Raw genomic sequence first — 27655 nt, 5'->3', positions numbered from 1 at the left:
TGGCATTGGGAAGTGTATTCTTAAGTAGTTCCAGACAGAGAAAGTCAGGGGCGTAGGGAAGCTGAATCACGCATTCAGATGAGCATCAAGAGCTGCAACTGCTACTGGGTATAAATGCCCGCTTTTTTTTTTTTTTTTAAATAAATGCTCCTTGGACCCAAAATTAATTTGGGTCATTTTTTTATAAACTATTAAATACATATTTTTAATATCTGATTCGTGGACCCAGAATTAATTTGGAGCATTTTAAGCTTCCTGTACACTTATCTTGCTAAGTATTTCTCCTGTAGTTCTCTTTTTGTTGGGCTCATGACTGTTGAAGATAGGTTGCGTGTTTTGGTGTCACACATCAACACAGAGGAAGACATGATCTGTGTCCCTGTATGTGGACTTCTTCATCCCTTGAATCCTGGGACACTTATATACAAACTGAGGTTTCTTATAGTCTAGTCTGGCATTGCTGAGATGATCTCTGAGGGAACTGAGGACCGTTTTCTGTGGACTGAAAGTTTACAGTCTGAGCAAAAGATAGATTGTTTGGGGGACCTTACCTTGTTTAGCATGAGTATATGTCACCGTGCAAGTGAGTGCATCTCTGTATATGTATTTTATAAAAAGTATCCCAAACTAACACTCCACCCCACAATTTTGCATACATGGGGAGAGTGAAAGAATAATGAAATACTGCTTAATATTGCTTAATATTCTATGAGAAGGAAACCAGATACTACCGTGGTGAACTTGAAAGAAAGAAGTCTACAGGAATTAAAGCCCCTTTTCTCACTACCTTGAATAAAAAATTCTCCTTACAGCTCCTCTGCATCTACTTTAATGCAGTCAGAGCTCTATTGTTCCAAGACTATTTGCTCTGTGTGACCTTGAGGAAATTTTGCAGAGCCAGCTTACCAGAGACACAAGCATTAAGAGGAGCCACAAAGCACGCAACACACCATGTTTCAGAGAGTTAGGGACCTTCTTGACTAGACTTCCTTTCCCTTGTAGTAATAGGGTAGTAGGATGTTTGTTCCAGTCTTTTCCCTCTGCTTATTGTCTCCTTCCCCATGATTTCCCAACCTTTACTGCATTCAACACCTGTCCTTCTTATGTTCCTACTTCCTGCCCCTAAATATGCCCCTACCATTGCAAGTATCACAGAGTTTCACAATTCCTGTCATTATGTTGACCCCTCTACCCGTTTATTATAGCTTTTGTCTCTCCACTGAGTGTCTCATGTCTATTTACACTGTAAGCACTTCAGGATAAGGAGTGTCTGCTCAGGTTTATACAGAGTCTAACCCAATGGATCCCAGTCATAGGTCACTTTTAGGCTACCATAATGATTAGTTAGGATAGTAAGTCTTCAGTTGTTAGCCCCACCCATCAATATTTACTTGACTGTAAGGAGCATGGAATTAGAAGATTAGCTAATTTTTATGTCCTTTCAATTTACAACAGAGCTGCCTTTTGTTTTATTGTTGGTTTTTAAGTTCTATTTTTATTATGAGATTTGTTGGCACAGCAGGAGTTGTAAATAATTTTGTAAATTGCCTAGGGCTGTCTACATCATAACCTATGGCTGCATTATCAGATGATGAAAATAGACAACTCAAATGAGAAAGTGTTTAGAGATAAGTGAAATGTGAATTCTTCTGCCAATTGTTTTTGGTTGTTTGTTTTTTTTTTCTTTTCTATTCCATAGCACGAATTATCAAGACAAAACAGTGGTGTGAAATGCTTCCATGTTTAGAAGGAGAAGGCTGTGATTTGCTAATCAATAAATCAGGCTGGACCTGTACACAACCAGGAGGACGGATAAAGACAACCACGGTAGGTCACTTCTCTGTTCCGTATTTCTTCGGTTTCTCATTCACTTTAGTTTACTGAAGAACAAAGAGTGAGATTTCTAATTGTTTTTCGGCACAGATATGCAAAGTCTGTTGCCTTATAATTAAGCTATGTGCTCAACTGTGCTTACTGAAATACACAGCAATGTTATCACAAAGACAAGAAAAATGTGTAATTCCCACGGTTACTAAGAGTGGAAATGATATCAAGGTTTTCTTAAAAGGCACCAGTGGTTTAACTAACATTTGTATTCAGCCTGAAGACAGTGTCTTATTGTTTCACTGTACAAGAATTTTCTTATGCTGAGGAAGTGTAGGGTATAAAACTGAACACATGGTCTAGCAGGGTAAAATGAAAGCTTTAGTTGGGAATTGGGGAGAAAATGTTTTTGCTGTTCCCACTGTACTGGAAAAGCAAGATGAACAGGTAGATCTTTAGTTTTCAGTGAGACGATAAGTGAGACCTACAGAAAACATACTAAAACATCCCTTCTTTTGGCTTCCTTTTGGTCCTGGTTTGTTGATAAAACCCTCAACTCTCTGATTTGGTGTCTTGGGACATGTGCTTGAGGTGAAGCTGAGAGTATATACAACAGTAATGGTTTCTAGGGCCTGTAATATATCAAACAGATTTCTAGAAAATGTTCTCTAATGCCAATAATTCTTTGACTTAAAAAAACGGAAAAAATCTGAAGAGATATAATAGAGCAATATTCTGATAGCTTGTTAGACCTCTTGAAATAATTTTTCCCCTATGATCTTTTTTTAGATTTACATGGAGCTTGAGTGTATTTAAATAAGTGCAATTTCAAGAATATTTAGTATTAAAAGTACTTATCAGTGAGGACTAAATTAATGCCCATCATCCCCTGCACAATTTCTCTGTCTGAGCAGGAGACAGACACCAGTACAAAACCTTTTCTTGTTTTAGAATGCCTGTATTTTGGAAAATTAACATGTTTTTCACTTTTTAAAAAAGAATAAAGATTTGATAGTGCTTTATGAGATACCCACAAAACAAACTTTTTGAATTGTGATCACTGTTTTGATGCTCCTGTATTTACCAGATATAGTATTCATTACGGACAGGGCTATAAAACTGAACTCAGTCTCTGAGGTCTTACTTAAATATTGTTTGCCTTTAGATCTTTTGCATTCAGGTTATGTAAGAGTGACATAAAGCAACAAAGGAAGGAAATAACTTTTTGAAACATTAATGACAACTTCCAAGGGCAAAGAGACCTAATAGGGTAACTTTGTCATACTTGAAATATTATCTTAAATCTTGTTAATTCAGGCATATTTTCTGTACCCAGGGTAAACAGAAAACCCATGTATTATGACACATTGCCAGCTGTCATTAGAGTTCTTTATTTGATGTTTTATGCTGATGACATAACTGAGTAATGCAAAGTAAGCAGAGGATCTATCCTTTGGTATCTATCTTTAATGAAGTGATTCAGATATCCTCTCAGATTAAACACCAGAAGCCAGATTCTGAACTCTTACTTGTCTGTATAGGCCTTTAATGCTATTGACAGCAATGGAATGACTCATGATTTTGATTAATGTAAATGAAATCATAATCATGCCCCATCAGTAAAATTAAGTCCATGGCAAGTGTAATATTAAAACAGACTCTCCCACACACAGAGACATCATTGTCATTGGTGAGGAGAGATTCTGCGAGAGAGCCAACTGTAGAACAGCTCTGAGCATAAGCCCTCTTCTAACATAAAGCAGTCTTCAGCAGTTGGTATCACACATGCAGACACACAACAAACACAGTACTTTTCAGTCAAGGCAGACTGGCAACTCAGAATACTTAAAGAAGCACTGAATCCAGAAGGGGAAGGGGGAAAAAAGAAAAAAAAATTTAAAAAGCCCAAGAAACCCAATCTATAATACAGTATTGCTAAAATATTAAGAATTGAAAAAATATGTTCATTTGTTCTTTAGCCGCTTGATTGAAGGGTAAGCTTTGGGCAATGGTAATAGGTTAGGGAATTGTTTTAGGATGACTCTATGAAGTGCATGACTGTGATTAAACGAAAATAAAGTTTCTAACAGAAACACCAAGAGACATTATTTACTGTAGCAGTACTCATAAGTCAACAGCTGATGATGCAGTCAAGTAATTTCTATTTCCGCTCCTAATCAACACACCTGAGTTGCCAGGGCCATTATGGCATCTAAGTGTAACAGGAAGGATTTCTGGCTGGGAAGGGCCAGAAAAATGGCCACCAGGTAGTATGGGGAAATAAATGTCCAAACATACTGAATTAATTAGTATACACTAAATGTCTTTTATTAAGTAGAAATAATTCTTGACCACATCTCCAGTGACAGACAGATTATGTCCTTATCTTGTTAACTATCAATTTTGTTAACACACATTTGTTAATGTAATATTTGTAGGCCTTTCCTCTTAATACTAGTTTCTATCTTGAAGATACTTGGCAATAGGTCTTGCATTATCATAGCAGTGGTAGGTCATATAGCAGCCATATCACTGTTTGTTAAATGCTGAGACAGTAATTTACCACCCACACCAAAGCCAGAACAGTATTGAACTCTGATGGACTGAGACCAGCTGCTGTGATAGTACCAGCTTTTGCATTGATTCCAGGAGGTTGTGTAGAAGTGTAACTTTAAGTACTGAGTTTAGAAGGAGCACATGAAAAGGTAGAACTAGTGGGGATCTTATGTAGGACATGAATTCCTTTTTATGTGAGAATATACTTTAGGACTCACAGTTAAATATGTTTCTACAAAAAAAGAGGAAGAAATAGTGTTCTTTTCTGTAGATGAGTTTAACATTTAGTATTTTTTTCTATGAAAATACCCAGCAAACAGCAAATGAAAATACCCATTAATCCAAAGAAAAAGTGCAATTTGTGTAAATTGTTTGGAAAGTGCTGCTGCTACTGTATGCTTTGTGTCAAAATTGTTTAGACTTTCTATGCAGAGCCAGATTTTTTCACTGCCTGGCACTTTTTGTGATCACCTCTGGAAATAATGCAACCAAATCAGAATCCTCTCCTCACATGGGTAGCAGTGTTTTATATCCATTTTGTGCTCACTTTGAACAGCTATAAATGACTACACAAGGTGCAAGGCAAAGGAAAATCAGACTCAAAGTATACTCTAAATGGATCTGGATGTCACTTCTGCCCTGTCATCCTTGCTACAAGGTGTGAATGAACCAAAGATTTTTCATGTGCTAAGAGGCTTTTAGAATTGAGCATTGACCAGGCTAACTGCCAATCTATGTATTAAGCAGCTGACTGTCAATACAAGGAAACAATATGGCAACTTGTAAAAGAAGATAGCAAGAGAATACTACACAATTGTTAGCACTTTCAACAGACTAAGTATTTTCATATAGCAAATGTCCTTACAGTCACTTTAAAATCATCTGCCTTATAAATTTCTTCTCCTTTTGCTATTCTCATTACTCTTTCAATTCTTAAAAAAAAATAAACCTATATCATTTTTAAATAGTATGTAGTTTCAATAGTGCCAGAAGATATGCCTTTTATTTTTAAGATATTGCTGAAGAGCCTGTCCATTTTATATTTCAAGTATAAAACTTACCAGTTTATAGATAAGAAAATACACAGTGTATTGGATTTACAGGGGAGATTAATTTTAGCACCGAAATGTATATATGTTGTCAATGATCCATCACTACCTAATTGTTACTTAATTAATTCCTTCTTCTACATGATGTGATTTCAATGCATGGAGCTTAACAGAACATTCATGCACCGGTTCCTCAGTAGCTAACCTTTTAAAACCTCTATGATTTTACTGCTAAATTAGCTGAAGTGGGAAATTAAGGAGTATGAAGAAGCTAAGAGAGAGCTCACAGTGGATAACAGGTGTAATTACTCTGACGTGGAGCTCAGTGCTTAGCTAGTAAAATTTACTAAGGATCTAGCTTCACCAAGGGACGTGACTTTCTTAATAGAGTTTACTTACACACAGAGCAACTTAACATTCCTCACCATTAATATAAATGACGTGCTGGCTGGGTTGGAAAGACAATTTGTTCCTTACCCTGAAAAATACAATAGATGTTCGTATTGGCTGCAATTTAATTCAAGATTCTTCTGCAGAACTTTATCATACACATATGTATGATAAAGGTAACCCAGATAAAATGTACTGGTTTGCTTTTCATCACTGACTTATGAGCAATGTGTTCTCATTCATACCATTACATTCAAAGTAAAAAGAAATATATATTATGTTACATACTTGTAACATACTTGAGAATTTACTTTTTTTTAGACTGAAGACCAGCGGGAAATGTCCTGAGGCCATGGTCTAGTGGTCTGAGCTTGGGACTGGGAGTCAGAAACTCCTGAGCTCTAATCCCGGCTCTGACAGTGACTCCCTCTGTGGCCTTGGGTAAGTCACTGAACCTCTCTGCCTCAGTTTCCCCAGCAGTAAAAATAAGATTAGCAATCCTTAGCTACCTACCTTAGTGAATTTGGGAGTCCTGAGTTAATATTTTAAGAGGTTTAGAAATTCAGAGTAACTTAAAAATAAAAATACTGGTATTTATAAATGTCATTAATGGTGATATTCATGTTGTTCTTAGATGTTCACATAATCCTGGCATTCCTGTACTTAGCCTCACCTACATTCCAGCTCTGAGTGTTTCTAAATGTGCATTTCACATCTCCACAGGTCAGCTGATTTTATTTGGTTAAGCTGGTTTTGGAAGTTTTTTGACATCCCTCCAGTTCTATTTCCATGTCATTTCAGGACACAATACCCACCAAAATAAGCTTTCAGGCAGCACCAAATTAGAGCAGTGGAATGATGCAGGCATGCATGCCATGCCAAATTAAGTTCCCCTCTTCCCCTTTGTCAGAAGTGGTCAACTTATGAAATAAACACATTAAATCCACTTGTCAGCAGTTCATCTACTGAGTTCCCTCACTGTCCTAAGTGTAACAGGAACACTACATACAGACCAAGGTTATGGAGGATATTTTACAGGAGGCTGGTGTATCCCTTCATCCCAATCCAAAGAACAGCTTTTAGAAACAATCAGGAAGTTATGATCCTGAATTTTCCATCATTTGTAGCCAAGACTGTTGGGGAATCAGAATCTTTGTCTATATTTAAGCTATAGGACCAGGAGTACATCCTTGTTTCAAACTCCATGCACATGCACAATTGTGAGTCCCAATGTCTTCTCTGTCTTCTCTTTTTCTGTGTGGCTCTCTTCATGATGGCATGCCTGCCACTGGCTTTTGAGAGATCTTAGCAGCAGAAGAAAGAGTTCTCACAAATGCACTTATGTGGTGAAATAGGTCATTAACTCAGTCTAATTCTTTTACAGAACAGTCTCAGCCATGCTCACCCTGAATTTCTTGTTGGATTTCTAGAGACATGGTTTAATAAAATCACTGTCCTTATTGTTACTAGGAACCATATGTATTTTTAACTCCTGCTGTCAGCCAGTTAGAGCTTCATGAGCTCTGAGACCATTGCTTCATCAGGCATTCTGCATCACAAAGTTCTCTAAAACTAACTCAGATCTCAGTAGGGTGGTCCCAAAATTGCTATTTGAAGAGAGTTTTCTGAGACCACTACCACATAATTGGAAGCTAGCCTGAAATACCTTTTATATATTAAAACGTTTCTATGTTCTACCTTTTATATTTATATACCAAGTTGAGAAAGGATAGAACATGAACACCTTCTGCAGAATATTTTCTGCAGATATTGTTAAGATCAAAAAGTCATGATATTTGGATGTGTGACTGTACATATGAATTACCAGAACTAGGTTAGTCATAATTAACATCTCATTCTAATTTAACTGCATGTCTACATGATCAGTCCTAGTTATGGTCCAGTACTTTAACTGAGCCTTCTAATATTTTTGTCTTAATTTGATATTTTTCTCAGTAGTACTAGCATTAATTATGAGAGAAAATACCAATTCTTGACACGTCATAGCCATGTGCTTCAGTGTATACTCCATAGATTTGTACCCCAAGACTCAACCTCTTGTTTATTTAGATTCAACCTCTTGTTTATTTCCATGGCTTTCAAAGAGATTTTTATGCTCTGAGCAGAGTTTCCATTGCTCTAATTGTTTACAAAAGGTATCATAATTTACAAATGGGTCATCATTGCAGTACTGGAACTAGATTCCTATCTGTTAATTTCCAAGCAAGTTAGCATGTGAGTTTGATGTCTTAAGTCTCAGAGAGGTTAAAGGTCATGTTTCTAATTCTTGTGTTAGAAAAGAATATAGCTGAAGACAAGCTTACAAGTAGAGTGGTGGTATGGTCTTCGTGGCCCCATGTTTTAAGTCCTTCAGGCACAGAGGAGTCTAAATAAAAATAAAATCTTTATAAAGCTGAAGAACCTAATTAAAGTGGGGCCATGCTATTGCTTCAGTACTGCTTCAACTAGTACAATCTTTTCAAAGCTGTGCACTCCTTTGTTGTGCCAATGTACTGAAACCCACCTGTTCTATTCACCATCATACTTATCAAAATACACTTCTTTGTGGCAAGTAACTGATCTTCAAGTCCTAAATCCAAAATGCTAGCAAAGGTTTTGCAATTTTGGTAGACTTCATATTGAAAGGAGCTGGCAGAAACTTGAAGAACTACCTTAAAGCGATTAGGTCCCTTCCTCTGTCCTGAATGCTGAATACTGGTTCTACTGAAGTTCAGTGATTCACACTGCCTGAAAAGAGACCAAGAATAACTTGGAGTAAAATGTCCAAGTGGAAAGCATAATTTGTTAACATTTCATATAATTCCATGGAAGAAAACAGGGAAACATAGGTTTTGTTCTTCTCTTTCAGAACATAAATTTTCAGATTTTAATGGGGAATTATAATAGCCTCGCATTTTGTTGTGCTTTATAAAGTTACAGAAAATATGAATACCTATTTCTGTGTGGACTGTTTTAAAGATATTTCACTTCCTGTACAAATAAATAAACTCAATTTTCAGATAGATAAGATTTCTAGAGATATCTCTTCTTTTAGGATTCCTTTTTCTTAATTCATATTCATACTGGGAGGTTGTTTCTAGTGTTCAGTCCTGTCTTACTATGCTAACTTAGGGACAGGACAGATTGAGATTCAGTGGGGTAAAACTGGTTTACTGATCAATGCTTAGGAACTATAATTTTTCTTTGTGATATGGGTTAATCTATATTTAAAACCAGTTAGTTCACTGTAAAATGAGCTACATTCTGATCTATTTGAGGCCTGAACTGTCACTCTAAGTTGTAAACAAAAGCAGATTGTATCCCAAGCAATAATAATAAGTTTCCAATCATCTGTTTCATGGTTTTGTGGAATAAATACTGTTTTCAGTAAAAAACCAAACCAAAACAAAAAAAACCCCAAACAAACAAACAAACAAACAAACCCACAAACAACTGCAGGGATTGTTTTTATTTTTTCTATACATTGAAAACAGAATTCTGAAATGTAAATAAAACCACACCTGTAACTTGTAATTGACTACTATGTCATAGTGTGAACCCACCCAATAAATTGTGGACATCTGAAAATGTTCAATTATATACAAAACTGTAAAAGCTGCATTTTAAGGAATGCCTAAATTGTTAAGTTGGTCCTTAATGGGCCTAGTTGGCCCAACAATTTGATTTTAAATTCTTTCCAAATTCTGTAATTTTCCACTACATCTGTAAAAATTACATTTTTATATGGGGGTAAGATTCTCATGAATCTCCTCAAAAACAAAAAACCTGAGTTTTAAAAATGGAAGGCCTAGGGCATAAACAATTGAGATCTATAATGGATGATTCAGGCCATTGCATGGGAAAATTGCAGACCCATCACAGAGTGGATGTGAAGAGGCTGATACTAGATTTTGTTACTGTTGTTTAGCACCTTAGTCACCATTTACATTTAGGTATACCTTTCCAAATACTGAAATAACATTGTAACTGGTCCAAGAAATTAACATGTTAAGAATTAGTACATTAATAAACTGAGATTGACAGAAAGGGAAAAAGAAGAGTTAAACAATGTTCATCTTAGTAATGGTAATATTGGGTCTTTTTGTGTTTTGGCAATTCTTAGCATAACAGATTAATTCTAAATGAGATTTAGTTTCCTCAAGTTGTCATTTTAGTGCATTCAGATACTTAAGGATATTGAAGGCATCTTGCACAGGGTGAGCTAAATGGCATAGAACCTATGGACCAGTGTTGTTGTGGGGTGCCAGGTGGAAACCATGTAGGAGATGCTAGTTCACTAGCTGCCTGTGTTAAGCAACTAAATCTCACTCCTCATCGGCTAAACCAGACAATTTGATACAGCGCTGCCTACTCCTACTGTGTGTACTTCATGATAGATTGACATTGTCTGAAGGTTCCGATTTCTTGCATGAATATGAGAAAATCAGTTTTCATTTAATAAGCGATTACAAAGAGAGACTATCTGAGGAAACAACCCTGAAGATTGCTTGTGCAATTTATTGATTCGCTCTAAGTAGCACAACACACTGTTTGTAAGAAGTGATTCAATAGATACTGTATGTCATGTAGTTGAACTGAAGGGACCTACAGGATACTGTACATGTGGAAGCAAAAATAGATTTGATAATGCAAATGAGGAAGAAAGCTGGAAAAGACAACACAGTACCTGTGAGTATATAGTTTAAATGATTTTTTTTGTGGGCATATAATGGAAGACTATGAAGGTTGAAAACCGATATGTCACATCAACATCAAGAATTTAAAGTGATGCTAAAATTATTACACACCCATTTCGCGCAGTGAGAATGTTCATGGTACAAGTGTTAGAAAATGAAGCTGTTGAACATGTATATCCATTTTGGAATGTTTCTTTTTTAAGAATACCCTCAAAGATTTCCATTAAATCATGCAAAGCAAGCTAGAATTCTTGGACTGAACAAAACAAGCAGCGAATAAAGAAAATCAAATAGGTGTTATAGTACAGGGATTTTTATAATACATTTGACATGTTATTTCTTAAATTCATACTTGAAAATTAATTCAGAAAGGCCTGTCACATTGAAAACTGCCATTTCAACAAGGTACTGATGGAGGACCTGTGAACAGCTCATAATAACAGTTAACGGGAGTGTATTGATCGAGGTCGTGGTGGCCCAGGAAGTGACACATTTGTGAAAGATCTAATGTTATTTTATTAAGAATGATTTCAAAAGCATAAAAGATGTTAAGCTCTTAAGTGTTACTGAAAATCTGTGAAAGGCAGGCACGTAACAGACATTTCTGTTTTCTGCTATTCCCCTGCTGTATTTTCATCTAGCATCTGGTGTAGAGCTCAGATACTTAGTAGCATTATGTCTGCACACAAGTTTCTTTACCTTGGGGGCAGACCCAAAGGATAAGGTTGCCTGTTTTTGAATCTAGTTAATTCCTGCCAGTGAGACTTTGTTCTCACCTAGTCCTCCTGTTCATTTGCATATGAGCATGCTAGGGTAGGCAGAAATACAATTCAGTTTACAGCATCATGGTAAAGTGATAGCCCAAAGCTTGGGCTATTCCTGTGTTTCATTAGACATTAGCAGTCTTGTTACATGTCTGAGACAGGAGATTGGAAGTGAACAAAACTTGCTCATCCTTGATCCAAATAAAACCAGGCAAGAGTGGGACAGTAAAATCAAGCAGCAAAGTATAGAAGAATAGGATGTTTTATTTCAACTGACAGTGCAGCTTCATGGTAGCCTAAACCAATGTAAATCCAGACTGCCTCAGTCCCATTCTCCCATCCCACTCTGGCTGTATATGCCTGACCTGTTTTGGGCAGGCACTAAGCACTTGTGGAAATGTCTGGGATGCCAAACAGGCATCGCTTTTTGCCAGGTTAATATTCAGCCGCATCATCTGATTACAATACTGCAGATTAACCCAGAACAACACAGATACAGAGCAGTTTAAATTATTCTAGGCCAAAACCTAAGGGGTATGTCTGCCTTCATTATGTCATTCCAACACTTGTTGGGCCATCAACAACTCCTGCTGGATACCTAGTTTTTTCAGCTAACATTGCTATTCTTCCCCATTTGCACTTACCAAAGAATTCCAGAAGTTGCCTCTGAGGTGCAGACAAAGCATATGAAATACATTCCTCATATGAAATACACTGGTGTACCCTACGTGAATGGGATAAGATATTTGAAAGCCCATGTCCTAAACTGTGGAGGATGCTGTACTTTTCTGGAGTGGGAATTTTAAAGGTAATCTCTCTACTCTCTAATACACTTCCCTGTTTACATTAAAGCTTTTATAAGGACATACATCACAGTTCTAAAATCATATGCTGTCCCTATATGAATAATGTGGTGACGGATTGATTTCTGGAGAAATATTTATTCCTACTCATGGTTACTGGAAAAGACCAAAAGATATTAAGGAAATCATTCTGGTGGTTGGAAAGGAAGCAGGATGTTGCTGCAGGGAAACTCTTTTGCAGGAACATTCCTGAGACCTAGCAGGACGTGTGATAATACAGCCAAAGCCAGCTTACAAGGAGCCAGTTCTAACCAGCAAGTCATAAAAATAAAAGGGGAAGGGAGGGGTGGGAAACATGCTATCAGTGAAAATTGAGTATTTAATCTCTGTGAGTAGCTAAAAAGAAGTTGGCTGAGATCTGCAGGGCTTAAGTGTGTTGTAAATTTTGGAGGCCAAATGCAAATAATAATTAGGATCCTAAATCTTGTGATAGAGGCCAAATTTAGGAAGGTAATGTACTTAGGAGGGGAATCATGAACGCCCAGTATGGTGTTTTCTTTAGTGCCTGAGATCTGTATCAACCCAGCAGAGATAAACAGAACAAGATAAGAATATCCATAGATTATGCACACAGTATCTAGAGTAGGTTGCCACACTACTCCACAAATCACACTACCTGCCAGACTGGGGCGTATCCCAGGTGAGGACCCTTTGTAGTCCTTTTGGAAACTTGTGCAGAAAGCAATTCAAGACTGATGGGTCCAGGTGAAAATAAGTATGAAGGAACCTGAGTTTGTGGCCTAGTAAGAAGGGGACTCCTCTGAGAGAGAAGGAAGCACGGAGTACTGATCCTACTGCTGCTTTTTCTTTTTTTTTCTCTTCTCCACTGAATATGTGTAAGACCTGAGAGATGTACTCCCCTCCTTTGGTCATGTTTTTATGCTGGATTCAGAGCTGTACAGGTGATTTAGGCATGGTTTGAGCATTGATAGCATATTTTAGGTGCTGAAACACTCATTTCAGATAGTGTTAGAGCTTATTTGTTTTACCTCTCAAACCAAGGTATTTCTGAATACCTCTGGAACTTCTCAGGTGTTTATGAATCTTCATGTCCTGATCTGTCTGCCCCCAAAATTATTTTACTTCAATTTGCCTTGTGTAAAAGCTTGGCAACTAAAGTCTGACTGAATTAAGGCTTAAATGGAATTTAAAAGAAAGATACCCATAAAGATTGAAAGGTAATGTAAAAATCTCTGAAGGAGCTGAAATGTAACTGATGATAGCTCCTGTGAAAATGTAGGTAAAACATATCCTAATCCCACATGACAATTAAAGAACAACCAAACACATGTAGAATTGTCTGTGTAGAGTTACATAAAGCAAAAGGATCTGTTGAACTGACCAAAATGGTGTCTAATAGGGGAGACAGAGATGAAACTGGTAACAATCCATGACTAACTCAACATCACAAAATCATAGAGGAAGATGAAGCATATAAGGTGGCCTGCAAATATGAAAATATGGATACGGAGAAATTTAGGAGAAAAAAGATTAGCAGTTCAATCTATTAGACTGTGGAATAGTTTCTCAGAGCTGGAAACTCCAACAATTTTTCAGTTCAAAGCTAGCTTGGACAAAGACCTAGAAAGAGTATTGTGGGGATCACTCTTGTATTGGTAGGATATGAAATAGATTTATTGATTGATCTTTACCAGCTCTAATGTTCTGATTTTTTTAACCATCTTTATAAAAGCCATAGTGGAATAACTCATAGACCGTGAGTGGAAGAGTTGTGGTACTCTGAGATTGCTTTGGGTTATCAGACACACTTAATTCTTCTCACAGAGATTAGTTGTCAGTTCAGACAGACAGACTTGTCATTGGATTGTGCTGTGGACTAATACTTAATCTTTCATGTGACTGAAAAGGTATGGACGGATGGTAGGGTTCATTTCAGTGTTACATCAGCCTTATGCATCTTGTAGCCAGAATTAGGCCTTCAGTAGAATAAGTCTATGATCACAGGAAGTTTGGACTTAGTAGTAAAAAATGTGCAGAGTCAAGTCATTAAATAGAAAATGGAGGGTGTCTCCACTAAATTGCAGGAAACAGAATACACATGATGTGGGAGATGTTCCCTTAAGACAGAATGAACTCACTTCCTATATCCTTGAAATCATTAACAATAATAAAATGATCAACTGATTACTTTGAAATAAAGTGAGAATGAGTAAATCTCCACATAGGCTAGTGTCCTTGAGGGCTGCTGCTTCTTGTTGTTCTTTTCCTTTTTCTTCTTACTTCTTTTGCTTTTTCTCCATGAAGTCCTGAGAATCGCTTTTGATAGTTTATTTTTCCCTTACAGAACAATTCTTATAATTGTTCCAGCCACAAAAGAATTATACATACTGCAGTGTGTCAATGTCAAATATTAAAAAGAAAAAAACAAAGTTGTCAGGGTTATGGGAAGACTGATACTTAGTTCTTATAACAGTAGAGGTAGCCTTCTGAATCCTTTTCCCTCTAGATAACCCTTAAAGGAGTTTCGTCACACATCTGAAAGACACTTTCAGCTAAATAGGGTGAGGTTGAATGTTGTTTTTATTATGCCTAATCACTGATATACTTTAATGAAGGATGATATTTTGCAGACTTCAGAGTTAAATTCTTGTCTTCCATGTGAAGTGAGTCATACAACTGAAGGTGCATTTAGTGGTCTAGGTGATGTCTTAAGGAATGGTACTACCTGAGGTGTGGGGACTATTGTAGCTGAGAGGTGCACAGGGGTGCTTTGGGTGAAGAGGGAACATCCTCCTGTAACATCTTCTAGATGTTTGACACACAGCTCTAGCATGGGAAAAAAACAGGTACAAGTCAGTTATATGAGCTTTTCATTTTGTCTGTGAGACTTTGCACACCTGGGGCTTGGTATAGGACGTCAATTATATGATGAGATCTCTTTCTGAGAAATGCAAATTTTGAATTTATAACTAAGCACAGCCTAAATGTCTAAGCCAAGGACATGAGTAAATGATTTTGGTTTACTATCCAGCCAGAGGAGTAGGTGCCTGTTTAGATCTCCACTAAGACATTGAATTTTCTGTCCCCAGTGGCTATGTAGACAGGTTAGGTATCTCCAGAAGACAATTAAATCTATTCAGGCTGTTTTTTATCAAATGTCAATATAAAAATGCCATATATGTTTCATGGAGAGGGTTCTGTATCCTCTGTTCTGTTCCCTGATGAGTGTCAACTACTAGGCTTGGATAGACTACCCTATCTGTTCTCCATGGGACTTCAAGATTTGCTGCACAGTGGCTTAGTTTTTTGGAAGAGGAGTGAAAAATAGTCTGATTCAAGATATTTCCCTGGTGATCATAGCATTTTCCTGGAATGCAGGAACTGGGAATTCAATCCCCTTTGTGATAAATAGGCCTAGATGCATCCTAGATGAATGGTCTAACTACTAGACTGATATGCAAAAGATGGATGGCCCTGTTGTCATCATCCTTGGTTGAAGTACAGCCATGTCTTTCCTGACTCCTCCTGGTAATTTAGCCAGAATTCTGACTAAATCTGGAGGATAGCAGAGGAGCTTTGGTTTAGAAAGACAGATACCGATGTCCATCTCCTCAGAATACACACTTCTAAGTATGCGTTACCAATTAAAAATTTAAATTTCAGTAAAATGTAAATTTCATGCTAACTTCAGAGATATCTAATAAATATAAATTCTAAAAGACATGCAAATTAAAAGATTGGATTTGCAGGTTTAGATGTTTATGAGCTAACTTAAGATTTTAGGTGGCTTGCCTTATCCTTTCATGTTACTTGTCAAGTGATCATTGAAGTTTTTTTACTCAGGCTTTTGAAATTTTTCCATAATAAGTTTCTGTTTGTGGAAGAATAAAACCTTGGAGCCATTAGGGAATTTGAACCCAGGCTGTGGCATATCTCGGCTACTGTAGGCAATCCAGAGAATCAGATTTACACGTATAGCACTGGAGTAAGCATGTTCAATGGAGGCTGGGGGGGTGATGCAAAATGCCTTTGAGGGAGGCAGATTCCAAACATTTAAGTTTGATGCCTAGCTTTATTTTTATAGTCACGTTTTAACCATCCCCTGGTGCTTTCATTCCAGGAAGCAATTTGACCTGGAGGACAGCTTTGCTTTCACCTCCATTTCATTTGTTGTTTGGGAAGGGAGATTAAGTGCGTACTTGCACTTTTTAGGTATGGGAGTCATCCTGTTTTTCAGTAGGCTGTGTTACATTAAACATAGTGCCTTTCATCTCTGTTTTTCCTTTGTAAACCTCAGTGTTCTCTTTCTTCTCATTCTTGATATAACTAACTCCACTGAAATCAATGGTATTACATCAAGAATAAATGTGTGTGTTTATATAATAATACTAGATAGTAGGTTCTCTAATTATAATATGAATGATTTGTCAAATGGCTATGTTTCATGAGTAATCTCTTCGTCCTTCTTAATAACTTATAAAAAATATAAGACCACTGGCAGATGTTTAAAATCGTATTAATAAGTCAAGTCAAGAGTACTTCGGTAGCATACTATGCAGTTGTTCTGCTCAAGGGAGTGTGAAAATTTCTCTACCTACATTACTGAAATAGTCACACTGTTCTGATGGGTTGTCATCTGAGTATTAGGAGATCAATATATATACCTCGTAATGCAGAAATCCACTCCCATGCCATCCCCTAGATGTGATATTTTATTCTTCATTCAGGAAAATCAAAAGAAAACCGGGGCAAAACATCCTCTTACCGTATGTTTTGTGCCAAGCTTTTATCTGGTTTTGATTCAACATATAAAATAAAACTCTAGCTCTAATAAAAGAATAGATATGTTGTCTCTTTAATGGTGATCTTGAAGGAAATAAATGGAACTGACAAAATCACATTCTCTGCAATATAGACATTTTACTGAAATCTAGAAATGCCGGATTTTATAATGCATATATATTTTAAATGTGTCAAATTAATGAGCTTTAAAATGAAACGAAAAATTTTGGAGCATCTCCCAAAGTGTTGCAGAAGTTGCTGACAAGGCAGTGTATATTTGAGTGTTATTCCTGTCGGAAGATACAAGACTAAGCATATTTGTCAGCTCTTAAAAAAATTATTGAAGTACAGGGAATTTGCATAGACATAATTTTTGAAAGGAAAACAAAAAATAGACACGCACAAAACATCTGCCGTATAAATGTCTGTATTCATACAAAGAATTCTGCCATGAAACCAAGCATTGCATAAAAATTTGGCACCACAGCTTAGAAGAGCATTGTAGTTAGGTTGTAAAAAGTGAAATATCTGCACAGCAGGATTTATATTACTTTTCAGGGAAATATTCATTAGTGTTATAAAGCTTAACCAAAATAACATAATCTGAAAGGAAAAAAACCCACAAAAGCAAAAAAACAAATTCAACAAAACCACACTTATTTGCAAACAGATGTAAAAAATATTTTTTTAAAAATATATGTTACGTTACAAATTCAAGTGTGTGATGCTTTATTTGTAAGGTTGTCCTGTGAACTGTGGGACTAATGAAGCAGTAGTATTTAGTCCCTCCAATCCTGACTAGCTTTCCTTCATGTCACCCAAGTCTCCCAAGACCCCCAGCCCTTCTCTTCTCAGAACCTACAAATGCCTCTAGTTCTCTTCTGTGTCCCCTGTCTCCCCTCCCTACTATATCCTGTGCTCCTTCCTTCCTACAAAATCCCACTGATACCCTTTCTGTCATTTTTGGCCTGCTGACAGTAAGAGAAGTTTGTGCAGACTGGCCATCCAGCTGCAGTCCTTCTCACATTAGGAGCATCAATAAGCATTAATTTGTCATTAGTAATTTTTTTGCTCTGTCCTATTGCCAACCTTTCAAACATTCAGGCACTTAGTGTTTTTGAGATCTCTATCAAATTTAGTTGAAAGTGGTCTGTAGACTCAAAATTTAATGGTTTGAGAAGGGACTATTAAGCCTCGTGATCAGAAACCAGGTTAGGAGTGTTAAGTAATAAAGTTAGTGTGTTATTGATGTTTTCAGACTGATTTTTATTGATCAATTTTGTACATATCACATGTTTTTAAAGTCCAAAGTCATCACAGCTTTGCTGACAAAATGATGCACTGGAAAAAGATAATGGAGTTCCCAAGAGTATTATAAATAATTTCTACTTTTCTTTTTCTTTTCTTTTTCTTTTTTTCATTTTTAATGAGGCCTTGGTTCAGACACAGCCCTACTCACAAATCGTGTACAGGTTGTGAAATTTTTGCTAGCATCTACACAACTGAAGACATACGGTACTGTATTGACTACAACATCAACTATGAATTCTTGGTACAAGTTCTAAGTTGTCATTGTGCTGCATTAATAAAATTACATTGAATTCTCAGTACATTAGTTCAAGAGTAGCCCCCTAATTCCATATTCAGAGAGGGGAATGTTCCCAAATAAACCTTCTCATAAGATGAGATTTCCTTTTCAATGGTAGTTTCATGCCTACTTACAAATGCAGAGGCAGACAATTATTATATCAGGAATGTAGACCTACATCTGTAACTACATACTGCTGTTTCTTCCATAGAGGGTTTCTTCCATAGACCTGAGAGGCTCAGGAGTTAGCCAGCCTCTGCTCCTCCACAGCTGGGTCTGGCCTATGCTATGGTCCAGCCTTAGAAGACTTGGCCCTTACGCACGGCCAATGCTTCCAGGGCAGCCAGCAAGTGAAGCAGAGGTGATCATGCACTTTGCGTGACTTTTTCTCAGCAGTGTGGGAGAAGTTTCCAAGTATGTCATATGTGAATGAGACAACAATGTAGTGATTATTGAGATTTTTTTTCCCTTTGTTTTTTCCTTTTCTGTGAGAGCAGGACTGAAACCCCATTCTCTTACCTTATTTGCTGATGGTGATGGTGTTTCCTGAGTCTTACTAGACATGGAAGAGCAGAATTTATTGAGCTTGGTTCAGTAATATTCTGTTGATCAGCACTATGTATGTATATTTCATCATATTGCACTGTTATATAATAACTGTACTGTATAATGTAGGAAAAGTTTAGGGTTTTTGCTAGTATATAATGGCAGCAGTAATTGAATTGCAGCAAAGCATTTGGTAATCTTTGATGTTCTCTTCATTCTATTACTGCTTTATGTTCCGGTTATAATTTCCAGGTGTTGGTTTTCTGGGTTTTTTTCTTCGTAGTATGTGTAAAAAAGGTCTGTTGTTGATGAATAATCAAATACTTTAGAAGATCTTTAACCTTTTCAGTTAATGAACAACATCCATAAAGATAAAACTGAGTTCTGTAAAAGCCCATAAGATAGAGATAATGTTTCTCACAAGTTACTTCCAAGTGGGTTATTCTTAAGTGGCCTAATATCAGTGCAGAAAGAAACTGAAAGTTTATATTTCTTAATTCTCTGATACTGTCTTTGTGTACTATGAATTCTGGAACAATCGCCTTTAAAAATGGTATTCCATTAGGAGCCAATAAAGAGTAAAAGATGAAAGAGTAAGATAACTGCAGCAAAGATTATTAACCCCCTAAAATAGGGCTTATGTCTGTGTTTGTAGTGTTTATAGTATATGTTTCAGTAGAATATTTTGTTCTAATGGTGCCTCTTAGCTCCAGGAATCATCCCATAGCCCTTACGATATAATTGTCAAATGAAATTATATACCTCCCTGCACCTGACCTCTAGAGGGGACTCCATGGTGCAGGCGACAGGAGTAGGAACTGAACTGAGGGTTTGGAAAGGAACAAAAAGTATTATACATTAATACAAAAAGTATTAATGCAACTAAATACATGCCAGTGCCCTCCTAAAAGTTTTCTGGAAAAATCTTTGTGAAAGTTTCCTGGAAAAGCTTAGATTGCCTGACTGCTGCCTTAAAGCAATGTAAACCCTGCAATATCATCTGCCAACTTTCAGACATGTTTCAGGTGAGATGATTATTGGCCCACAGACATCTAGTGTTGCTTCAGTTAAGGTCTTGTTGTAGAGCCCCCTTGCCACTTGATCATGAACAGCATCTTAAACATTAATAATCTCACTGACACTCTTGAGTCCTCTGAAGATAACACAGCCCTGATAATGGTTAATCAGAGAGTTTTCATCTACAGTGTGTGCCTAGTCACTTGGGTCATTTGAGTTAGATGCTCATACAAGGCAGTGACCCAGTGACCCCCAGTCTAAGAAGCTTCTGCTCTTCCAGTGCTCTGCCTCCCCTAGAACCTGACTTACTTGACCTGGTGACAGGAGCAGTTTGATCTTTCTAGGGAATGATTTATCTTTTAGAGTCCTGTCGAAACAATCCCTCTCAAATTAGGATGAACATGAAGAATGCAGAAAGCACAAGAAATACATAACTAATATGAGAAGTCAGGCAGCTATAGTTTCTTTTGTAAAAAAGGTATTTTTGCTACTTTCTTTGCTCTGGTGAAGCTATCTTTCTCTTGCCTAGTAGTGGAGAGCGGCCTGCTGTTAGCAATGGAGATTGTACTGCTGTTAACATTTTTAGAAGTAAAAATTTCAAAGTAATGCATAATAAAGGACCCATCATTACCATCATCTTAGTAAAACTGCTTGTTAAAATAGGAGGGAAATATGTATCTTATATGTCATTGGTAATACACTGTAATAAAGGCAAACAAGCAAGAGTTTGAAGAGCCTAGGACTAGGTCTCGCATTAATTTATGTGAGGAATGATACATTCACATTAAAATAAGTTTTTACATACATTTCATTTTTGCCCTTGGAAAACTAGGTGATTTATCTGAAACATTTTAAGACTTGTCTTCTAAAGAGAAAGCCCTGAGTTACAAAGGATAAGTGATCAAAAAGAACTTATTTTTAGCCAGTAATAATCTGGTTTTCAGACTGATCTGAGGATTAGATATTTATTTTATAGGCAACCATAATGTATAGTAATAGTTCTTCACCTGGAAAGTGTGAGGGATAGGGTACGGAATCCCATACCTGGTAGGGTGTGGAATATACACATGGGAAGGGGAGGAGATGACTGGGGCAGAGATGATGGCAGGGGAGGGAGGATGCTGAGATGGTTTCAGCTGAGTGAAAGAGGAAGGTGGTCAGACAGTGCAACAAACAAAAATCAGTATCTGCTCAACACTGGTCTTTTTGGCTTCAAAACTAGTTTTCAAAGGTTAGGAGCTGAAGGTCTTAGCGATTTAGCTGAGATTCCTGAATCTGAGTGCTCATTTTTGGTACAGTCTCTTTGTTGCTTTGGAAGCTCACAAATGCGTAACTTTTTGCATTCAGGTTTTCTGAAATGCAAACAGGAATTTCCCTATCTCTTTGCGAAGCAGATGAATGACCTGGGGCAAAGGATGTGGACAAGGGAAAAAAGCAAAGAGGCAAAAACTGTTGTGTGTGATAGGTTGCTGCCACAGTAGGTCTATGTAAATAAAAACCTGCAAATTAAAGAGCTTGTCAACAGTTATTTGTCTGTGGGACTTTGCAGAGCAGGGTGGTTTTTAGAGACTTAACAGTTTATTGCATGAACCTCTACAGACCTGAAGTAGATCTGAATTGTCTGTTTTAAAAAACTTCAGATGGGCATACTATAATTTCAAAACATAAATCTGTTACTATTAGATAAATTGTACACTTCACTCTCAGTAGGGGAAGATTACAGGTGCTTTTTCAGCCTGAATAAAGACTTTAGTATTTGATTTATTCATACAAATGGACATTGAGCAAAACAGTTCAACTGAAGCAAAAATCTGGCAGTTGCATATTAGGCTGGGCTTTCATTTTTAGGCTCTGAATGAGCTAAAATGGATGATACTTACTGCACCTTTGTGCAAGCATGCTGTGAATATAATTGTAACATAATTGCATTTTACACCAACAGTTGGCAACCTTCAGAATAAATGTAAATTTGGGGCAGATTTTTATTATTTTCTTGTTAAGATTCAAAAAAATATTTTCCCAGTTAAAAAAATAACCAAAAAACAATGTCCATGTAAGTAAACTGGGATTTAATATGGTTCACGAATAATCAACAGCAATGGTTTCAGAACCTTCTGCATGTCAATGTGCGTAAGTGTATGTTTTTCCTCAGCTTTATTGTATGGTTCCTTGTTTAAATTTCCACTGTTCAGTTTCAGTGATGGAAAACCAGAAATGTGAAAAATGCCAAGACAGGTGATGCTGTAGTCTAGGTTATTTATCTGGGAGCCTCCCAGAACAATGAATTACTGTCTGATGAAGGTAATTTCTTGTTCTAGGTCCTGGCCTAACATTACTAGAACTGCTCAGCATCATATTTCCATCTTCTTTTTAATGTTCTTTGCTAACATGCTGTAACACTCATTGGCTTTCTCAAATGTGAAATAGAAGAAATACACTCTTTTATTTATTGCACCAAATGAAAAAAAAAAAAAAAGGCTGCTTTCATCTTCATGATGTGAAAGATGTTGGGGATTTTATATCACTGCAGATGTTAGCAGATTTATGCCATGTGAATTGGATATGTTAATGATGTTCCAAAATGTTCTAATCAGTGTTTATTCTGTCATATTTTATTTATATTTGTTTTTCAAAATGTATGTGTGTGTGATACAGGAAACTTGAAAATCATAATAAAGCAGCCAGACTGAAATATAGGTTTGAAGTTAACTACAGAGATATGTGTTTTAATTAAAATAGTTGGTAAACATGTATTATGAATACTCAGAGGAGTCCTTCTAATTTGTTTAGCAAAGTAGTTCTTTAAAATATTTCTTCTGCAATTATAACAGACGTCCTTTCCAGCATAAACTGGACGGTGTACATGCTGATGATCCAGGAAAAATGCCTTGACATGCTTTAAAAATACCTGAGAATTAATATTTACAATATTTTGTTCAAAATTCTAAGCAGAGCTCTTGGAAACTTTTCAGTATTTTTCAGGCTGTGAATGTAAAGCTTTATAGATGTTTTGCAAGGAATACAGATGATAGCCATTAGGTTTCTATCTAGGAGTTAAACACTGATTTTTCAATTGCTTTCCAGATTGAGACTGACCATAAAATTTTTTGCAAGAATTCTGGGGTGTTAGGTGGAATTTAGGTTGGGCACAATAGATCATAGAGAAGCTTAGGCAGAAGACAGGATTCTCCCCAGAACACATGCTTCCCTGTGTATCAGTATCAATGCACACATCTTGATATTTAATATAACAACACAGGGGAAGTTGAGATCAAACTGAGAGATGGACTAGGTAAAACTGGATACTAGATGATGTAAAAATGCTGTCTTGATATAAGGTATCTAAATATTACTTTAGGCAAAATTTAATTTAGCCTACTATTAATGTGATCATAGTAATTCCTAGAAAGATAAATAATTCAGTCCGTATTCTGAGTGTTATTGCACAGCTATACCTTTGAATCTCTTCCATAGGCATTGTATCATAGTAAGCCCCAGTGACCCTAAGTTTATATACTGAACTTGCTAGAAAGTTGTTTATGTCATCCTGAAATAATTTTTTGAAAAAGAAGCAATCACTAACAACTGCAGCATTGTTCAGCATTTGTGTACTTAGCTCTCACACAGAGGTACAGAATATATTTTTGGTGATACTTGAAAGCCAAAAAGACAGAATTGCTTGCTCTTTATTTAATAGGAAAGTATGCTGCACATTACAGAACAGCTTGAATTGTATTGTGTTTTGTGTGAAAGAAATTATTTTCAGTTTGCCTCTTCACATATGCTGTTCTGTTGGGGGTTTTTTTTGTGGGTTTTTTGTTTTGATTTTTTTTTCTTCTTTTGAACCTTTATCAAGTGCTTGTTTTAATTATTTGCTTAAAGATTGTCTACATCACCATCATTGATTAAATCTTTTTTTTTTTTTTAATGTACAACTTAATTTACTGAGTGTTAATGTACTGAACTTGTTCACGTCACTGAGTGATAACAGGATTTATGGTGCAGACCCTAGAGATATGTTTTATAAAGTCTGTGTGTTAAACCATGATCCCACTGAAATCAATGTAAGTCTTCCTGTTCACTTCAATCAAGTCAGAACTTCACCTCAGTTTGAAGAGCAGCACAATCCACATGGTGTCACGTAGCATTTGGCTCTGTGAGACAACTGAAGGTGTGATATTAAAATTAAATATATCAACAAGGGTATTTGGGGAGCAAAACTAATGGGGAAATGAATTTGCTGAAACTTAATGCAGTCACAGAGAACAGACTAAAGCAGGAGCTGGCAGAACCCAACAAGCTGTGTAAAAGCCTGACTTTATATGATAAAACTCATGGTTTTTCTTCTGCAAGTTTGATGGAAAAATTATAGCCATCTTTTGATCTCTCTTGAGTTAACACTACAGTCACTTGCTCAGCAGATAACCGCTGCAGACAGTGACTGATAATATTTCAAAGGTAATATTTGTGCAAGGATGAACTGTTCTGGAACAATTTCTCAAGTGAATGAGAAACAAGTGATTTTCCCTAAAGATCAGACCATTTGTTTCTACTGTTTTGCTTCAAATAAAAGTATTTTTCTAATTGACTAATGAAGAATAATGTATCATTTCGAATTTTTTGACTGTCCTCTTTATTTTTCATTTTTGTCAGTCCGGACTTCTTTTGTTACATCAAAAGACAGCTTTGGACTTTTTAAATTGAGGGGTTTCATTATAATCATCATTTGTCATAACAGTATGAAGGGTAAATGCAAATAAATGCCTCTAATAAGGCTCTTTGGTTTTTTTCTGTATACCAAACAGATTCCCATCCTGTGTTATTTACTACTGTACCACTGCTCCACAGCTGTCTTCTGTATAACAGGAAATGAAAAATCATACTTCATATTGTGGGAAAGTGGCTTTAAGAACACTTGAGAGAGAACATGAAAATATTAAAAGATCCAGGCTAATCGCATAAGCAGCGCATGATGTCAGTGCTTTCCCTAGAATTCCAGACAATTTTGTTGGATCGTGTCACCTTTCAAGATGTATTTGAGTACTTGATTACCTAGGAAAGAATAGTGATGGCTAGAGATTTCATTCATGGCTTCTGATCTTTGCAAGTTGAGGTTGGCTTCCCTTACCTTAGCATGTAACTGTATCCATGTGCCCAGGCACCGACCGAAGCCAGCAACAGCCTGGAGTTTTGGTAGGACCTAGAATTATGTACAATATTCTTTGATGTTCTGATTATTCTTCTGCTTGATAATAAGTGAACTTTATAGGAGTGTTGATAACTACACTTTCTAGCAAATAGACAAATACCAAGTTGCAATTCTCTTGTTTTCATTTCCAGTTTCCACCATTGTGTTTGGTACATATTTAGTATGTTTTACTATTCTATTGGCCAGCTCAGTCCTCCACTGCAAGAAGAAATCAGATAAGCAATGAACTGAAGTCTGCAAAATTTAAACTGCAGTCTTGTACATGAGAACAAAAACCTGGGTGTTTGTACTTCACAACTCTGTAAGTTTGAAAACCCCAAAACTTATTTTCCTTGTAATGCAACTGAATTTACATAGTAACAATAGAGAGAATTTGTTTTCTAATACACTTTGGATACCTTTCTTTCTGTATATCAGACTGGAATTTCAGTGCAGATTTTGAACTTGACTAAGATATCACAATTGCAAAAACAGTGTAAGTGTTTAAAGCACAGCATTTTATTACTACAGAGCACAGAATTTGGGGAATTGATCATTTTTCTTCTCTCCCCCGTGTGGCTCAGCTTTTGGCAGGTCAGCTTGCTGCATACAGAGACTGATTGATCTGTCACTGCATGGAAATGGCAGGTGCTTGTTAGGCCCCCAGTGGGACTTACTTCAGTCTGCCGTGTTTTCTCTTTCTTCATACAGTATTGTTAATAGGCCCCATCTTTCGGTCTCTCAATCTTTAACCAGCAGACAAAATTGAACCTGTTAAATATATCCAGCATTCCATGTTTTAATTATGGTGCTTAGGTGCACGATCACAGGCACCTGGCGTTTAAAAGTGAATGAGTGCTTGGCAAAGGATAGAATATTTTGTTGTTCACATTGTCTGTAGTCCACATCCTACTACATTTAAACAAGAATAAATCCTGAATAGACAGGATTTTAACTCAAAATATTGCCTTCCCAAATGATAAAATTACAATGGATGCTATTTTTTAAAGAACTGTGGACTCATGAATAAAGAAATAGACGTCCTGACAAAAAAGGAATTAATCTTCATTTAGCAGGTTTTGCAAAAATGTGTTTTAACCACGGATCGGTTCATGAAATAGATGTTTATAATGCTGATCTTTTTCACTTAGGGTATTGGTGAATTAGCCTTGTATTTTCTCTGAATCCTTCACTGTATTAATTTACCCTGTAATATTAGAAGCACTAGTTATCAGTTAAGTTGTCTGTACTTTATTAGTTTGGAAAAGACCATCATGTTATTAAACAATGCTCTAAAAAGCAAATTTTAGGAAAACTTACAAAATTGATGTTAAAACATCAAGTGATGAGACTCTAAAGTAATACTAGATAAATGTTTCTAATAGTCTTCAGTTAGAAGATTTCACTACACTCCTAGGGCAAACTTTTCTATTGTCAACTGCCAGTTGTGGGATATTATTTTACCTTTGTTTGCTGGATGGGAAAATGCACGGTAAAAATTGTATAGATCTTTACAGGCTGTGACTAAATCATTTCTTCTCCATTAATCTTTTGCTTTGATAAGATATGTTGGACTCTCAGAATTGTTCAGAAGGTCTGTTTTCATTCCTTTAATTATTTTCTCAAATGTCTTCTGAAACCCCTCCATTTTATCAGAGATCTCCTAGATGGCAGTTTTAGCAGAACTGAACAGACTGTTCCAAAATTGGTTGCATCTTGGACAGCAGTGCTCTACTGACTCAGTAGTGAAGGTCCTCCTTCACTATATGCACGTTAGATAAGTCTCTTACAGGAAGGTTATGTTCAGCCCAGTCACAGTTCCACAGCACTTTGCAGAGTTAGTTTAGTCCAGAATCTAGTATAAGATTCTGTAAGAGTGCCATTCATTCTTTATTCATGTAGATATAATCTTATTTTTGGCCATACTAATATTGTTGTGGGTTTTTTTTTCTATTCACACTTTACCAAGAACTCACAATTGTGCTGTATCAGGGACCAGACCTGCTCATTTACCTGTTCACATTATTTTTGTTACTGTATATTTTACCGGTGGTGATGTGAGGTGTTCGTTGTGTTGCAAGTTACGTAGAGGTTAAAAATCATCGGGCCAAGAAGTGACCTATTTGCAAGAGAAAAAAGTTAAGGTTACTAGAAGCACAGTTGGTGAGGGTGCTCCATTTATATTTGCAATTTGATAGGCAGCCAGCTAGCTAGTTTTAATAAGTTTCTTTTTTTTTTTTTAACCTTTATTACATTTTAAAATTCAGATGTCTTTTAAGTAAGCATGATTTCCAAACTGAAGGTTATCAGCATTTTGATTGAATTTGGAATTCCTTTGCATTCACAGAGAAATGTAAATGCTATGAAATAAAAGTTCGTGTATAATGTATCTTTCTTTATGATCTTCTGGTTTAACAGTAGGCTGGGTAG

The 27655-nt window shown here is 36.5% G+C and overlaps 1 protein-coding gene across 6 annotated transcripts in view; it reads left to right on the top strand.

The window, feature by feature from the left end:
- TAFA5 (TAFA chemokine like family member 5) overlaps positions 1-27655 on the top strand; it is a 457068-nt gene that overhangs the window by 372667 nt on the left and 56746 nt on the right. For 3 of the 6 annotated variants that reach the window (XR_012623644.1, XR_012623647.1, XR_012623648.1), the window contains 2 exons: positions 1700-1827; positions 6141-6260. Coding sequence is in view for 1 of the 6 variants with exons in the window: in XM_074827712.1 (XP_074683813.1) it covers positions 1700-1827 (128 nt within the window). In the remaining 5 variants the exon portion in view is untranslated. The remainder of the gene's footprint in view (positions 1-1699; positions 1828-6140; positions 6261-27655) is intronic. The other 3 variants (XR_012623646.1, XR_012623645.1, XM_074827712.1) reach the window with 1 other exon arrangement.

Source organism: Strix aluco, chromosome 5 (assembly GCF_031877795.1).
Source record: "Strix aluco isolate bStrAlu1 chromosome 5, bStrAlu1.hap1, whole genome shotgun sequence".
Lineage (NCBI taxonomy): Eukaryota > Metazoa > Chordata > Aves > Strigiformes > Strigidae > Strix > Strix aluco.
This window is presented reverse-complemented; position numbering and strand designations above follow the sequence as displayed.